Source organism: Lissotriton helveticus, chromosome 9, assembly GCF_964261635.1.
Source record: "Lissotriton helveticus chromosome 9, aLisHel1.1, whole genome shotgun sequence".
NCBI classification, from domain to species: domain Eukaryota; kingdom Metazoa; phylum Chordata; class Amphibia; order Caudata; family Salamandridae; genus Lissotriton; species Lissotriton helveticus.
Window position 1 is genome coordinate 364,373,388 of NC_136070.1, and position 15,692 is coordinate 364,389,079.

Sequence of the window (15,692 nt, forward strand, 5' to 3'; positions counted from 1 at the left end):
TCCGGAATTGGGCCTGTGAGACCTATCAGAGGACTTTTCAGAGGCCTTAGCAGGAGGTTCAGTTGATGCTGAAGGGGAAGACCTACCCCTCTTCTTAGATCTCCATGATGAAGAAGCTGAGGAGGAATCCTCACTGTCACTAGAAATCACCTCCTTCCGTGACTTCATCTTCTGTAGCAAAGTCAAAAGTCTTCCTTCCCTGTCTCTGAGTGTCTTGGTGGAGAAGGTTCTGCATATTTTACAATCAGTGGCTTTGTGGTCCGGGTACAAACAATAAATACAATCCTTATGGTTGTCCTCCACATAAAGCCTTTTCTTAGAACAGGTATAAAACAAGCCTTAAATAAAGCCTACTCTTTATCTGACATCTTGAAGAAAAAAGTAGCTGAAATCCAAAGTTGTAGAGAAAACTGAGCAGAGCTCAGAGGAGACTCCCTTAGCACAACGTGCAGTAGAAAATCTGAGGCTTTGAGGTTCTCTCAGGAAAGTTGTATGGGGGGAGGCTAATCTGATTAGTTGTTGCAGTTTTTGGTCTCTTTTACCAAAAGAGGTGGATATGCTACAAAATGAGATGAGGCCTAGGCCTTTCTTTCTCTTTTGTACCTACTGCTATGGTATTTTTTATTTACAGAGGCTCCCATTCCGACGATGGGGAATGATACAAGCTATGGGAATCTATGAAAGTGCCAATACTGGGGCAAACCAGGCCTCACTTTAACAATGTCTGAGCTTAAGCAACCTGCTCTAATGTGGCCAGTGGTAAAGGCTGCAGATATCATCTTAAAGCCGAACAGTTCAAACAACTTGACCAACAAGTCGAGAACAGTCGGTGAGTTTGCACGGGGATCCATGAGGTGAAATAGATCACCCGCATAATGATAATTATTCTTTATTTACACTCTCCCTCAATCTTTCCTAGTGAAATATTGATGCAAGTGGTTTCATAGCTAGCACTAAAATGAACAGGACATGTAACAAAGCTTGCTGAAAACAAACTAACTCGAAATGTATAATATGATATCACAATGTCTCAAAGTCTAAGCAGCCCTTCTTTGGAACATAAACCTAGTGAGATAAGCCCTCAATTAAATCTGAGCAGCTTTAAATGCCAACTCAAGGAACACATTTTCTAACTGTCTAAACACTTTGGTATCCAACACCTAAAGGACGCTGTACGGCAAAGTCAAACCGAGCCAGTCCTTCCACTTCGCCAGTCATGGTTGGATAAGTGTACAGTAAGCACAGAAGCCAAAAGTGAGGTTTATAACATTCCTCTAGATGATGTGTGTACACACTTAAAACTGACAGTTCTCTATCTATATTTTTCCTATGACCAAGCTGACTGGGTACTAAAAATGTATTTCTAAATATTTGAATACAGAATACGTTAGAAAAACTTATGCGTGGTTCTTACTTCACTTTAAACAATTACAAGGCAAAATATTGGAATACCCTGCCATAAAACATTCAAATGGTAAGAATCCACACCGAAAAACTACAAGAAATTGGTCTTACCAGAGTTGACAAGGAACACAGTTCGTTTGCCATGCTGGTTGAAGTCTCCCCGTATCTGGTAGGACAGCTCTTTTGTGAGTAGTACAGCAATGAATGTTTTCCCTGAACCAGCATTTAAGCAAACTATTGTGTTACGATCCAGTGCCGCTTCAAGCAGTTCAACCTGTGGATTGAATCAGATATTAGACTGTGGCAGTATCTCAGACATAAGTTCCTATGACTTGGCGGGAACAAGACATTTTTGCAACAGCAGAGCAGAATATTCTATACCAGGATCATACTCTAGATACTTCACATTATGGGCTTATAATATACATTTTGGTCGACAAGCAGCATTGATCATGGCTGCTTGTTCGTCATAGGTGCTAGTTTAATACATGGATTCACTGCAATTTCAACCCCGAGTCAGCAGTCAACTGTTGTACTGTTTAATTTATTTATTTATAAAGTTTTATATAGCGCAAACTAGATCCCATAGGATATCAGAGCGCTTTACTTTAGGAAGGAAAGGAAGGACAATAATGCAAATACATCAACAGGTAGGGATAAAGACAAGCATGATCACAGATTACACGACAAATGCCACATGGAGGTCATATTAAACAATTGTTCAAGGGTAGCGAAGGAGGGGCATAATATGTCAAAGAAACCTAGTAGTAAATGATGGTACAATGGAAGTAGGAACAAAATCGGGGAGGAGAGCCTAGCCCACTTACAGAAGGAATTTATTCATAAGGAATCTTTTGACTTCCAATTTGAACACCGTTGTTACGGAGATTCTGCGTACTTCCGGTGATAGAGAGTTCCATATCTTTGGGGCAGCGCCAGCGAAGGATCTGGGACAAGTTCTCTTTTTGATCAGGATAAGTGGTTTCAGGAGGAAAGTAATGGTGCTTCTAGAGGCTCTTACACCCCAGGATATTACAAGTTTTTGCGCCAGGTACCTGGGAGTATTGAAGTGGATGGCTTTGTGCGTCATAACGGCAATCTTTAACTGAATTAGTGCTTCATAGGGGAGCCAATTTAGTGATTTTAGGACTTGCGATATGTGCTCATTGCGTTTAGAGCCTGTAACCAGTCTAGCAGCAGCATTCAGAGATGCCCTTAGTGTAGTCAGGGTGTATTTGGGAAGGCCACAGAGGGTAGTGCTGCCGTAATCTAGCCGCGGTAGGACAAGAGCTTGGACCACCTGCTTGAAATCCTTAAGTGGAAGGAAAGGTTTGATGTTTCCGAGTGTCCTCATCAAGTGGTTTGCACCCTTACAAATAGTGCTGATATGATTTTTCATATTCAGGTGCTTGTCCATGGTGACTCCTAGAGATTTGGCTGAGTCTACGATGAGAGGAGTGCAGTTGAAAGCAGTTAGGTGACTAAGCCAGAGGTCTAGCTTGGGGATGTGGTTCGGAGGGGAGATGAGCAGGAATTTGGTTTTTGAGGTGTTGAGCAGGAGATGGTTCTCAGTTAACCAGTCTTGAGTAGACGTTAGGGTAGTGTTGAGTGAGATTATATTTTCCGGGGATGGGATTTTCAAATAGAGTTGTGTGTCGTCAGCATACATGTGGAAAAGAATACCCGTGGAGTTTAGGGAGTTAGCTAATGGTTCTAGAAAAAGGTTGAAGAGGATAGGAGATAAGGCAGATCCTTGGGGGACCCCCATGAGAACTGGAGAGGGCTGGGAGAGAGAGTGGTTTGCCTTGACACTCTGAGATCTGTGGTGGAGGAAGGACGAGAACCATTGTAGCACCAGATCACAAAAACCCATCCTGTTTTGCAGAATGGATAGGAGGTTGTCATGATTAACCATGTCAAAAGCGGAGGAAAGGTCAAGGAGGATCAGGAGGCAGGATTAGTTTTGACCGAGCATGTTTAAAATGTCATCCATACCATCGGTGAAAGCTGATTCGGTGCTATGCCCCTTCCGAAAGCCGGATTGATGCTGGTCTAGGAGTTGGTAGTTCTCTATGTGAGCACAGAGTTGGGATTGAACGCATTTTTCAAGGAGTTTCGCTAGGGTGGGGATGTTTGGAGATAGGTCGGAAATTATGGAGATTAGTCTTGTCAGCGTTAGTTTTTTTTTTTAGTATAGGAGATACCTGAGCTGCTTTTACGCAGTCTGGGATCGTGCTTTGAGATAGAGAAGCATTTACAATCCTTGTCCAGGTGGGGAGGAGTGCATTCTTGATTTCCTTGAAGATGGCCAGGGGTAACGGGTCACTGAAGTGGTTGGGTGGGTTAATATTCAGGATAATCTTTTTGATGTCTTGTTCACTAAATAGGGTAGACCCCCAAGACGCATTGTTCTTGGCATTCTGGAGGGTAGAGTTGAGCTTTACTAAGAGGTCAAGGGGTGTTGCTGCCCTGGAGGAGAGCAGTAAGGCCTTCTTAGAGGCGAGGTCAGTGGAGAGGAGTTTTGATTTCTCAATGAAGAAAGCAGCAAGTTTTGTTGCAAGAGGGTGGGCTGCCTATAGGTTCAGAGAGGTTTGGACCTACAACTGAATGCGGTTTGACCAATCTGAAAAGTTTCTTGGGACGGTAATTGGTGTCTGAAGTAGTTTGTTTGTAGTAGAGGTTCCTAACCTCTCTTAGGAGTTTAAGTTGGTCCGAGGAGGGATTTGCTCTCCAGGAACGTTCAACTGCCCTAAGGTTGCGACGTTCCGTGTTTACGTTTTCATTATACCACGGTTTGGATATTTTTGTTGAAGCATTTTTATGTTGGAATGGAGCAATGTCATCCATGATGTTGGAAATGGTTGAATTGTAGGAGTCAGTGAGTAGCTGCACCTCAGTTAAGTCAGCTTGGGAGGAGAGGGCAGTTGTACAATGGGCAGCTAGCTCAACAGAGTTAATTGATCGGAGGTCCCTTTTCCATATCTTTGATTTCATTGGTTGAGCCTTCCTCAACAGTACCTCCTTGTTGATATAAAAAAGTATGCAGTGGTGGTCTGACCAGTCACATGGGGTAATGGAGTCCAGGGTGATGGTCTGCCCTTTTGAGTTGATGAGGACTAGGGTTCTCCTTTATTATGAGTTGGTTGGTCACAGTGCTGAGTCAGATCATGATCATTTAGAAAAGCTTTAAGGCTTGATACCGCGAGGTCTTTGGGGTTTGCCCAGTGAAGATTAAAGTCACCAAGGAAGATTTGAGACACAGCCGAGTCAACATTGCTAGAAATTATTTCCATTAATTGCTCAATGAAGGGGAGATTGTCTCCCTGGGGGTAGTAGAAGATGTGAAGTTTGCAAACCAGCAGGTTCTTACTTGAGATGCTGAGACAAAAATATTCACAAGAGGAAGGGTGTTCCTATGAATACATGCTAAACCCCCACCCAATTTCCGAGCTCTGTCTAACCTAATTATATCGTGAGTGGGAGGTACTAAGAAGTCTAAGATAGGAGTAGAAGCAGGATTTAGCCAAGTTTCAGTGAGGATGATAATGTCTAAGTCCTTGTGTTGGATGAGGTCGAAGATATCAGTGGCATGTTTGCTGGCTGACCTGCAATTTAGGAGTACACATTTAATTCGAAGGGGATTAGGGGGTGAAGGATTCTGGGTGACGTTCACATGAGTGAGGTTGACCTTGTTGCTGCCTCGAAGATTGCGAGGAGGTTCTCTGTTAGGGTTGGAGAGGATGGATTGTATTTGTCTAGGCGGGCTCATGTTGGGGTTGGACCAAATAGGGTAAAAGTTGTGCAAGTCCTGAAGATCTGTGGATGCAAGGTAGGGCTCATATCTTCTAGGGGGGAGAGGGGTCGTTAGACAAAGGGATGGCTTTTAAGAGGGCGGGGGCTGAAGGCTTGTCCAGGGGATTTCAATCGCTAGTGGGAGCATTGGACAGATTTGCAGCGGTGAGGTAAGAACTGAACAAGGGAGAAAAGTAATTTGAGATGGCTTTCAGGTCATGTAGCTCAGAAGTTAGAAGGTGCAACTGTAAGGAAATCTCATCTAGGCGCGCAGCAAAGTCTGAGTGTTGAGCAAGAGGTGGAAGGTGAGAAAGGGAATCGATCGGTGCAGGGGGGGTCTCGGTGTAAGCCTATGGAGTTTGCGAGGGTGATGGGGAGATCCAGGGGAGGAGGTTAATAATTTGAGGCTAGCATAGTTTCATGTGCTTTTAATAGTGAGGTTGGAGTCTTAGTAAGGGGGGACTGATCATTAAACTGAGGGTTCGGTCCAGGCAGCACCGGAAAGATTGGAATTGATGGATTCTGTTCGGTGGTGGGCAGTTGCTCGTACTCCAGCCTCATATGAGACAAAGGGAGAGAGCTGGGGGACGGTGGGACAATCGTTGGAGGCAGTGCCAGTCGGTCAGCAGGGAACTCTGTAATTGGGGAACAGATAGGCTCGGACTGGCTAGGTGTGCGCCAGGTGAACCCGAGAAATCGCTCACTTTCAGATAAATGGGTCTAGATAGTTGGGGCACAACAACATGAGATGGAACCACTCTGTGATGATCTGGTGGTGAGGGGTGATTTAGATAGGGATGGGGAGATGGCCTTCCTAAAATAGCAGGGAGTGGACTCGTAGAGTCCTGAGAGATGGGAGGTTGAGTATGGGTGCCATTAGGTTTTGAAGAAACCGCGTTTTTGAGTAATGGGAAGATGTTGGTTATCTTAAAAATATTGACATTGGACGATTGGGTTAGGATGATACCACTGTTATAGAGGGTGATGGTGGCATTGGCGCTGAGTGTGGACGAGGGTGCTATTGTTAGCTTGATACCGTGAGGGGTTTTCCTAGTACTTGCTATTCGGAGCATAGAGTAGAAGCCTTTCGCCAGCATGCTCTTTTCCTGGTGTAGAAAATATGGACATTAACTCTTGTACCATTGTTGGTGGAAAAGGAGACATCGAAGATTAAAATTTCGGGCCTGGCGCTGAGTAAGTGATGCTTGTGTTTCTTGGCAGCGTTTTTCGACAGGTCGGGAGGGTAGTTGATGATAAAGGCATTGGAACCTGAGGGATCGGGACTTAAATCCATTGTGAGAAGAGTGTCTAGTGACCGATTGTGATGCAATTATCGGTGGGAAGAGGATGTTGTTAAAGTGAAAAATGTTGGACCCATAGTGTGGGATGACAACCCAAAAGCAGTGTGTGTGGGAAAAAGACAGCAAGTTCGCTCCATGATGGAAAAACAAAAACAAGGGATGTAGTAAGTTATTTTCTCTTATAATGCCCTGCCCAGATGTAAGAAGATTAAATAAATCCACAAGCCCATTCCAAGATGGCCACCAAAATAAGAAGGTGAGGTTTGAGCCAACTCATTTCTATTTCCATGCTCAGCTGAGTATAGGGACCAGGGAGGAGGGGCATCTAGCTTCAGATTCAGGCCTAGAATAACAAGATGGGAACCAGAGAGCAGCACTAATAGCAAACAAAAAGGGTGCCCTCATTCAAAAAATAGTAATAATAATTTAAACTAAGCTGCTTCAACTAAGGTCACTCAGTGAGAGGAGCGATGCTCAGCAGCACCTCAATTCGTGGGGCACGCAGTAGAAAAACATTCTTTCCCTTTTTGTTTTTTTCCATCATTACAGAAACTAGGGTGGTAAAGTTGCTTCTCAACTCCTCATACCAGAGGGGAGGGCAATCCCATGAGCCTCCGATCTGTGGGTCCATGTGCTGCAGCAGAGAAAACCCTGCACAATGACCTAGGAGTCGTGGTGTTCAACCAGGCAGCGCCCAGCTAGAAGAGCGCAGAAACATTCCAACTACCCCCCGCAAATGCAGAGCAACACCGGCAATCCTTCACAGCTCTTCACCCAGCTCCCGTAGTGTGGAGGTGGTGAAGCAAAGCTGCAGGGCGGAAGAGAAGGACGCGGAAGATCGGGTTACATTTTTTTTTCCGTATAAGTCTGTTTTTATTTTCGCAAGGGAACCATAGGAAGGGTCTATACATACACAGCCTATGGCCCACAACCCTAGGTAGGGCCGGTTGCGTTGTTTAGGGGAGGCATGTGAGACTTTGGTAATGAATATCAATGTAGGTGTTACACAGCAAGTCATCAGTAGTAGGACATGTTCTCTAGACAAGCCTTCATTCATTTTCCAAATTTACAAAACAGCATTGCCCTCTGCAAATCGTCATTTTCTGTTATCTCAAACTAAGACATGGTTTTACTCCTGGGACTTCTTAGTTACATAGAATTTTAGTTATTAACCCAGTCCCACTTCACTCATTCTCTGCAATAAGAGCATTAAGGCTGGCTGGGGTAGGTGGCTTGGTTCAGGAGGATTGGCGAAGCACTCTTATATCCCCCTGAGGTATTAACATATGCATCCGATACGGTCATATTCAATTCAAGTACCTCCACAGGTTTCATTATACCAGAGTATTGCTCAGCAAAAAAAGTTCAAATTCTTCCCCAGCATGCCCAAGCAATCACAGTGCTGTGCTTCCTTTTGGCATATAAAAACTTGAGGGGAAGGAGGGGTGATTACTCAGGGGCTCTGGAAAGAAATTCTGATGCACTACCACAAGAGCTCAACTGGCCAAACCTGCATACCCAGATCGAACTTCTCCATATATCTGACAACACAGACACAGACTATTGTTGCAAGGATCCTGCTCATATGTTAGACATCGGGCCTCCTGCATAGTTTCATGGACTCATCGAGACGGCTGAGTGCTTGCCTTGTAGTCCTACACACTTTGGAGTAGGTCCCTTACCACGGTGACGGAGGTGGAGTTTGTGGACACTCCCTTCCTTTAAATAACTTGATTCGCCGAAGAGCCGTTGCTTGGCTTTCGGTTTCCTGAACCAGACCCCACGCCCCTTCCTTGGTATCCAGTGTTTGTTCCTCTCCCCGTAGCTGTGTCCCCTAATCCTTTTAGTCATTGCATATTTCCCGCTTGCTACCTTTCTTTAGACGGTGTCTTTCTGCCTGCCGTCTTGTTTTAATTGAAAGTTCACAGCGCGAGTGATTTACGCTATTGCCGAGTTTTGCCTCCCGCTAGTGTTTACTTTTCCTGACCCCGCAGGCGCGTTCGGTTTACTGATTAGACGCGGACGCGTTTGTTTCTCTCGGAGTTTCTATTGTGGATACATTGTAGCTGTTTCTTGCAGAGCATTTCAGGACGTACAGTTATACACGCGCTGTGCGCGTTTCATCTTAATTTTTATTACGAGTGTTAGCGAGTATTTTTACACGTGCTGTGCGCGATTGTTTGTCTTTTTCTGCCTTAAGCCTGCAAAGGTTTTTTGTTCATATACTGTGCCTTGTGGAGCGCTTGCCCGCCTTTTTCCCTTTTCCCAACTTGTTTGTGGGAATAGAGCGCTTGAAGCAAACTCTGTTAGGAAGTTCAACAGAGACTTGCAGTCTTGATTTATGATGTTATACCAATACCTTGCTTATAGTTGCCCTAGGCTGAGTTAAGCCCTCTGCCTGCTCTGGTATTATTTACCGCATCCTGTACCTGCACTGCTGATCCTCTGGACACCCCTTTTTGGCACCAGGAGATGTCCAGCTGGTAAGGGACAGCGTGTTTTTCTATAAGGCCAGCACTGAGTCTACTTTGTGATATATAAGGTTTCAAAGGAGGGGAGGTAGAATTCTAACGTTATCTTCATTTGTTTTCCCTGTCAATTCTCCTCTTCTCTGGTCATTCAAGGGAATCAGCTAGGGAATGGAAGTATATTGTTCTGGCTTCTAATCCACACATCTCCGAGAGTCAGTCTGAGGGGTGTGCGTATCTTGAATTGTCTCACCCATAGACGTACTTTAGGAGTGTGGGGAACTTCTCGTCGCTCCTGTGGATTGATTTTGGAAGAGAAAATACTACAGGTTAGTGGCATCGGCAACCTCATACACAGAACTGTGCACAGAGGCCCAGGACATCAGTGAATTGTGGTGTACCAGAAACTCACCGCAGTACCTAGAAAAACCCCAACCAGCTAGCATCAGTGTCACATTAGCTCTTCGTCCTATAGCAAAGTAACCAATGATTAGACAACCTAGAACATGTGACTTAGGACCATCTCAGGAATGGTGGGAAGTGAGAACACTCTTTCGTTATACTCTCATACCAGTCCACAACAGGAGTAAATAAGAGACACGGTAAGGTTAAAATATGTATTTTAACGAGGTGATCTCAGATGCAGTATCTTAGCCAACATAAGCAGACATATGATTAGAAATAATATGATCAGCATTGTTACAGTTCCATAAAATACAAAGGGAGAAATCATAGTACAATGATGGTGAAAACAGGTCTTATAGCACCTAGTTCTAACACCCTCCCTGTATAGGAACTATGTTTATAAACTAAAGAAGGTCTCTCAGACTTGTTTGGGGGGCCCCATTACCTCTCCGCTCAGTAAGAGTAAATCACATCAGGATCAGCAAAAGCTCTCTGCATCCCTGGAAACAGAAAATCTTTCAAGTGTGTGAAATCATGGAAACTGTGCCATAATAAGGGCGCCAGATCTCAGTTGGTTCACAGCTGCCAAATTGTTGTGTCTAAAAAGCGTTACTCGATCATGCTGAACAACAGCTACCATGTTAAGATAACCTTGACGGCTTCAGCACTCACTGTGCTGACTAGGGGTGTGATGCAAGTCTAGGGATGTCGAAAACAAACCTTTTATCATGTGTAGACCTTCACGAAGCCTAACTTACAAAAACAGCTATATGCAGTGTCGTGTGCAAAAGCGGCAAAAGGTAAAATGGCGTTTAAACTTCTAATAAGCCATGCTAACATAACAAGCGTGCAAAGCAGGTCTTAGGCCACACTACACTATTACATAATGGTCTTGTTACACAGTGCTTGGTGATAGCACAACAGCAGATAACTCAGCAATGGAAAGCCACAAAGCTCCACTTTGGTGTGAATGGATGCAGGACACAAACAGATACAGATTTCTAGAGAGGCCTATATAAGAAGCACGGAAGGGCAATGTCCATCCAGATTTAATTTTGAGAAAGCTGAAGTTATGCTCTTTATTTAAACTTCGCTGAACACTCATTTACTATAACAGCTTATAGTTGACATCCAAATTTCAAACATATTTGTTCACACCTGCTATGCAATGGCTGCTCACTGTTAACTTTAGTTTTTTCTCCATGCTGTATTCTAAACACCAATAAATAACTTTATTTAATTTTACAAAATGAAATACAGAGGCCTCTTTTGGCATGCAAAAGAGAATTTATGGGAAAGAATGGACAGACATCAAAGTCTGGTAGTAACTTTAATAGAAAAGAGGGAAGAGTCCCTCTAACACCTGTATTCCAGTAAAACACTGCTGATGGCTCTCATGAAAAGAGAAATGTGAACTAAATTATCATCTTAGCTAACTTAAAGAGCCTACAGAAAAGCTGTTTGGCAGGTAATCAGTGTAACTTTTTGTAAAGTTTCATGAGGCTTGTGATCCACAAGATGCCTTTAAATCCCCAACTGGAGGTGGCCAACTAACAGAGGAATACACATTGAGAAACCTATCAAAATCCATATCGATTTTCAACAGCTTTCTGTAATTATAAGCACGTTTTATTGGAATACATCAATGTAGGTCTTAACCCATGCCAAATAAGATCAAATGACATGGTCCTGAATATAAGGCCAGGTCAGCACTGCAACAAAAAAAAAACTCAAACAAAATTCCATTTCTATTCAAAAGCTCAGTGACAAGCTCCTCAACTAAGGAGCAGTTTTCTCACTTTCAATAACCAGTAGGTCAAACTTTAGAAATCTGACAGCCAAGATCAGAAAGTGAGACAGGGTTAACTCATAACAAACGTGGCCCTTCTTATGAGAAATAAGATAGGGAACTCTGGCAAACGCTTCTAGAGGTTCCAGATTGAAATCATGTAGGACTACCTGAGATCCACTGGAATCCTCAGCTATTCCTTTCTCTTTCAGAACAGGTTAAGCATTAGCGGCAGCGCATGAAAGGCATAAAGCTTCTTCCAACTGATTAGGAATGTATCCCAAATGGATAACAGAACCCTGCAAACACGAGACATAAAGCCAGGCACTTTGCCACAAAAAACGATTTATTTCTGAAGATGGGTTTGTGCCACTGCATACCATATTTAAGCATGTGTAACGGGTATTTCACCATTTCTTTACTTAGGTCTCCTATTCTTTAGTTCTGAATTGATGCCAAGTAGGAACTCAAACTGACATCAAAGAACACCAAAAACCTGCAACACGGATTGTGCACTGAACTGCAAAACGACAGTATTCATTTCTGTAAACATGAAAACACCATGAAATAAAAACAAGTTTTAACGGCATGTAGATAAAATGGCAAATTAGGAAATCAAGTTACTAAACTGCAAACATATTTATTTCCAATATTAACCCAGATGTACCTGATATTTCCTTGGTGTATAAATGTCATCATGAATAGCTTCTTGTTGCCATGGCAATCCAAAAAAAGGGCCCATTGGTGAGGAAGCTGGGGTCATGAGCTGCAGTCCTGCCATGCTGGGGGATTACAAAATGGGTATCTTTCATTCATCTAGGGTTTCCTTCATTGCCATTTCTGTTTATCACTGTAAAGAAAAATCCAAACCCATGTTGGTCATGGTTCAATGGAAACAAAAAAGTGTAAACTTAGTTGGGTTGTGCTTGCTGTATGTGCAGTGAAACGTATCTCGTAACATGTTTATTTAACTTAACATACATTTTTCACAAGCTAAGCAGTTATAAAATTAAAAAATTCACATAGAAAACCAATGTTGTACTTGTGAGACATCGACCCCATAACCACGATGCTCTATAACGTAGACACAGTTTTCAAATTGTCTTTTTCCTTGTCGACATATATTTAGTGTGAGAAGTGGAATTCTATGAATAAGGTTCCCTGTGTCATGGTATACATATCTTGAGGATTCCAACAACATTTACTAATAATCAGCGTTTAAAAAAAGGATGGCCTTAGAGCTTTCCCAAACAACTAAGTGGGCATGCAATATGCAAAAATACATTTAGTTAAACAGTCAGTCGGACACACTTTGCTGTCAGGATCTCCAGGGTACACAGGCACTAGGGCCACTGAGCTCTCTAAGAGAAAAAGTTAAGGGTTCCTGGTAAATGTCAAGTCAACAACAGAAAGTTGACCTCACCCAAGCCTCCTTGACTCTCTGTGTAGATGTGGATGTGCATCCAAAGCTTACCTTTAGAGAGGTGCATGGAGCAAGTCTAGGTACAGTACAAAACAAGTATTACAGCAGCAATAAAGTACGAATGTCAAGCTAATGCTTTATGTGAACGATAAATATATACATATTTATTTCAGAAAGCTCGCCATATGGCGGAGTCTTCATCTTGAGCTAGTACTCCGTGAGATATGGGCAAAGTGACTGTTGTATTATACAAATCCTCTTTGCCCAAATGGAGGGGCGTGCGAGGGGGTGATCCATGTTACCCACAAAATGTATTAACATCAAGAACAGAAAGGGAGCTGTAGAACGGCTCTGCAAAGAGTTTCAGAGTAAAAATTGACCTTAGTCGGATATATTTAGTGTTACGCCACTGGCACAAAAAAGAAAATATATTTAAACCGTTTGTCAACATAGCAGAAAGACTCTAGTATACATCAACGATTATTTTCAGGGCAGAAATGGTGTTGTTTTATAGAATGTTCTCAGAATTAGTAAAGCTAATAAACAATACACGTTGCTGCATTCATTTTAAGGTACATAAGGAATTCTTGTTGGGATTCGAGTTGTCTGATCAATTGTAAATGTTCATTTAAATAACCAAATATATCATTGCTCGTAAAATAAATGTTACGCCCTGTTGGACTTGGCCCTTTTCACTGAAACTTTTTGCTTTTTGCTTCCCCTAATTCAGGATGTCCCCCCTTTATAATGTAATTGTATAGGCCCTGCGAGGTTGTAATGCCCTGTGTATTATTAAAATCAATGTTAGGTACAGGTGCTCTTCCTTCAACATGGCTGCCATAGGCCCCTGTTACTGCAGTGTGGTCTTGTTAAGGCGCATTATAGTTGCCAGGAGCTGGCAGGGACCCCAAACAATGTTGCCATTCCAGCCTGCCTTGCCTGCCCACAGTTAGAGTAGGGAAGCTCCTGGCACCTTCTAGAATAAGGGCGGAGCTTAGTTTTGCCGCCTTAGAGGGTGGTCACCTGACCTGGGCCTATATAAGCAAGGGAGGGAAAACTTTCCAGTCAGTTGGGGCATCACTGACCTGGGGAACCCACGCAGGAGTTTTAGGCGGTAGGGCCTAGTCAGGGACCTATGCTACTGGGAGTGACAGGATTTAGGTGCTGCCTCAAGCTGGGTGAGGTGCCCTGAACTACCCACTGATCTGGCCCGGCGATAGGGAACCCCAGGGACCATCTACAGTGACCTGCAGAGGAAGCCTGCCTGCAGGCCCCCAACTCAACCCCCCCTTCAAGTAACAGGAAACATGGGACTGATATTTACAAGGGCGCAAAATCCATCAAGCGCCAAGAAAAAGAAGACCTTCAAATTACCACAGGACTGCTGGGGAATCAACCAGGTACTGGACTGTGCTGCACCTACGCCCCCGATTCAAAAAGGGGGTGGTGATCGACAGCGTATCTGAATTAAGCTGAACACTCCTACCCAGTCAAAAGATCAGGGCTTGATCCATCACCGTTTTTTAGCTCACTGCACCATCCCAGTTCAGAACCTGGCTACATGCAAATTAGTCTGACCCTGGCCCAGTGCATCATGGGAACAGGGCAGACCAAACTACCAAGCCAATTCTTTACTGGAAAGGAAACAAGCTTCCGGGGACCGGTTTCTGGCATTACAGCCGTCTTTGGCCTGGCTTGCTTGAATCCTGATGGTGCAGTGAGCAAGGGACTCACATCTGAGCATACCCTTCCACACTAGTGGTGGGCAAAACGATTCAAAAAGGGGGTGTCCCGCTTAGGAGGAAAGGGTGGGACCCCAGAAGGAGAGGTTGGGGGAGGAGAGCCTCGCCCCTGGTGGCTTGTCAGCCTGAGGGTTCGGACTCCAGGTGGGATGACCAGTGGCCGTTTGGAGTTACAACGAGGAGAAGGAGAGTGGTCAAATGGTACTACGGGCCTGGGGCTACTGCCCCCCACTCTATGAGAGAGCTAGGTCCAGAGACTTTTGGACTGTCTAGAGGCCAGTCCTGGCCACATCCCACTAGGGAACACCAGTGGGGTGGTTTGAGTGGTGAAGAGCTGGCAGTTGCCATTGAAGTTACGGGCCTGCGTCCACCTTTTTCCGCCCCAAGCAGGGAAGCCCATCACTGTGATGATTGGTCTACCCTGGCTTTTGGCTGGGGGGGGGGGGGGGGGGGGAGTTGTGTTGGACTTGGCCCTTTTCACTGAAACTTTTTGCTTTTTGCTTCCCCTAATTCAGGATGTCCCCCCTTTATAATGTAATTGTATAGGCCCTGCGAGGTTGTAATGCCCTGTGTATTATTAAAATCAATGTTAGGTACAGGTGCTCTTCCTTCAACATGGCTGCCATAGGCCCCTGTTACTGCAGTGTGGTCTTGTTAAGGCTCATTCTAGTTGCCAGGAGCTGGCAGGGACCCCAAACAATGTTGCCATTCCAGCCTGCCTTGCCTGCCCACAGTTAGAGTAGGGAAGCTCCTGGGACCTTCTAGAATAAGGGCGGAGCTTAGTTTTGCCGCCTTAGAGGGTGGTCACCTGACCTGGGCCTATATAAGCAAGGGAGGGAAAACTTTCCAGTCAGTTGGGGCATCACTGACCTGGGGAACCCACGCAGGAGTTTTAGGCGGTAGGGCCTAGTCAGGGACCTATGCTACTGGGAGTGACAGGATTTAGGTGCTGCCTCTTAAGCTGGGTGAGGTGCCCTGAACTACCCACTGATCTGGCCCGGCGATAGGGAACCCCAGGGACCATCTACAGTGACCTGCAGAGGAAGCCTGCCTGCAGGCCCCCAACTCAACCCCCCCTTCAAGTAACAGGAAACAAGGGACTGATATTTACAAGGGCGCAAAATCCATCAAGCGCCAAGAAAAAGAAGACCTTCAAATTACCACAGGACTGCTGGGGAATCAACCAGGTACTGGACTGTGCTGCACCTACGCCCCCGATTCAAAAAGGGGGTGGTGATCGACAGCGTATCTGAATTAAGCTGAACACTCCTACCCAGTCAAAAGATCAGGGCTTGATCCATCACCGTTTTTTAGCTCACTGCACCATCCCAGTTCAGAACCTGGCTACATGCAAATTAGTCTGACCCT

General features: G+C 44.5%; 2 protein-coding genes across 3 annotated transcripts in view; one reads left to right on the plus strand and one right to left on the minus strand.

Annotated features, from left to right (window-relative positions):
- Window positions 1-15,692, minus strand: part of DICER1 (dicer 1, ribonuclease III) — a 561,110-nt gene that overhangs the window by 481,107 nt on the left and 64,311 nt on the right. For both annotated transcript variants that reach the window (XM_078660108.1, XM_078660109.1), the window contains exons 3-4: window positions 11,827-12,009; window positions 1,516-1,678 (exon numbers count right to left, since the gene is read on the minus strand). In XM_078660108.1, the coding sequence (XP_078516234.1) occupies window positions 1,516-1,678; window positions 11,827-11,940 (277 nt within the window). In that variant the 5' untranslated portion in view covers window positions 11,941-12,009. The remainder of the gene's footprint in view (window positions 1-1,515; window positions 1,679-11,826; window positions 12,010-15,692) is intronic.
- LOC144781332 (agrin-like) overlaps window positions 1-15,692 on the plus strand; it is a 72,202-nt gene that overhangs the window by 52,958 nt on the left and 3,552 nt on the right. The gene's annotated exons all lie outside the window — the stretch shown is intronic.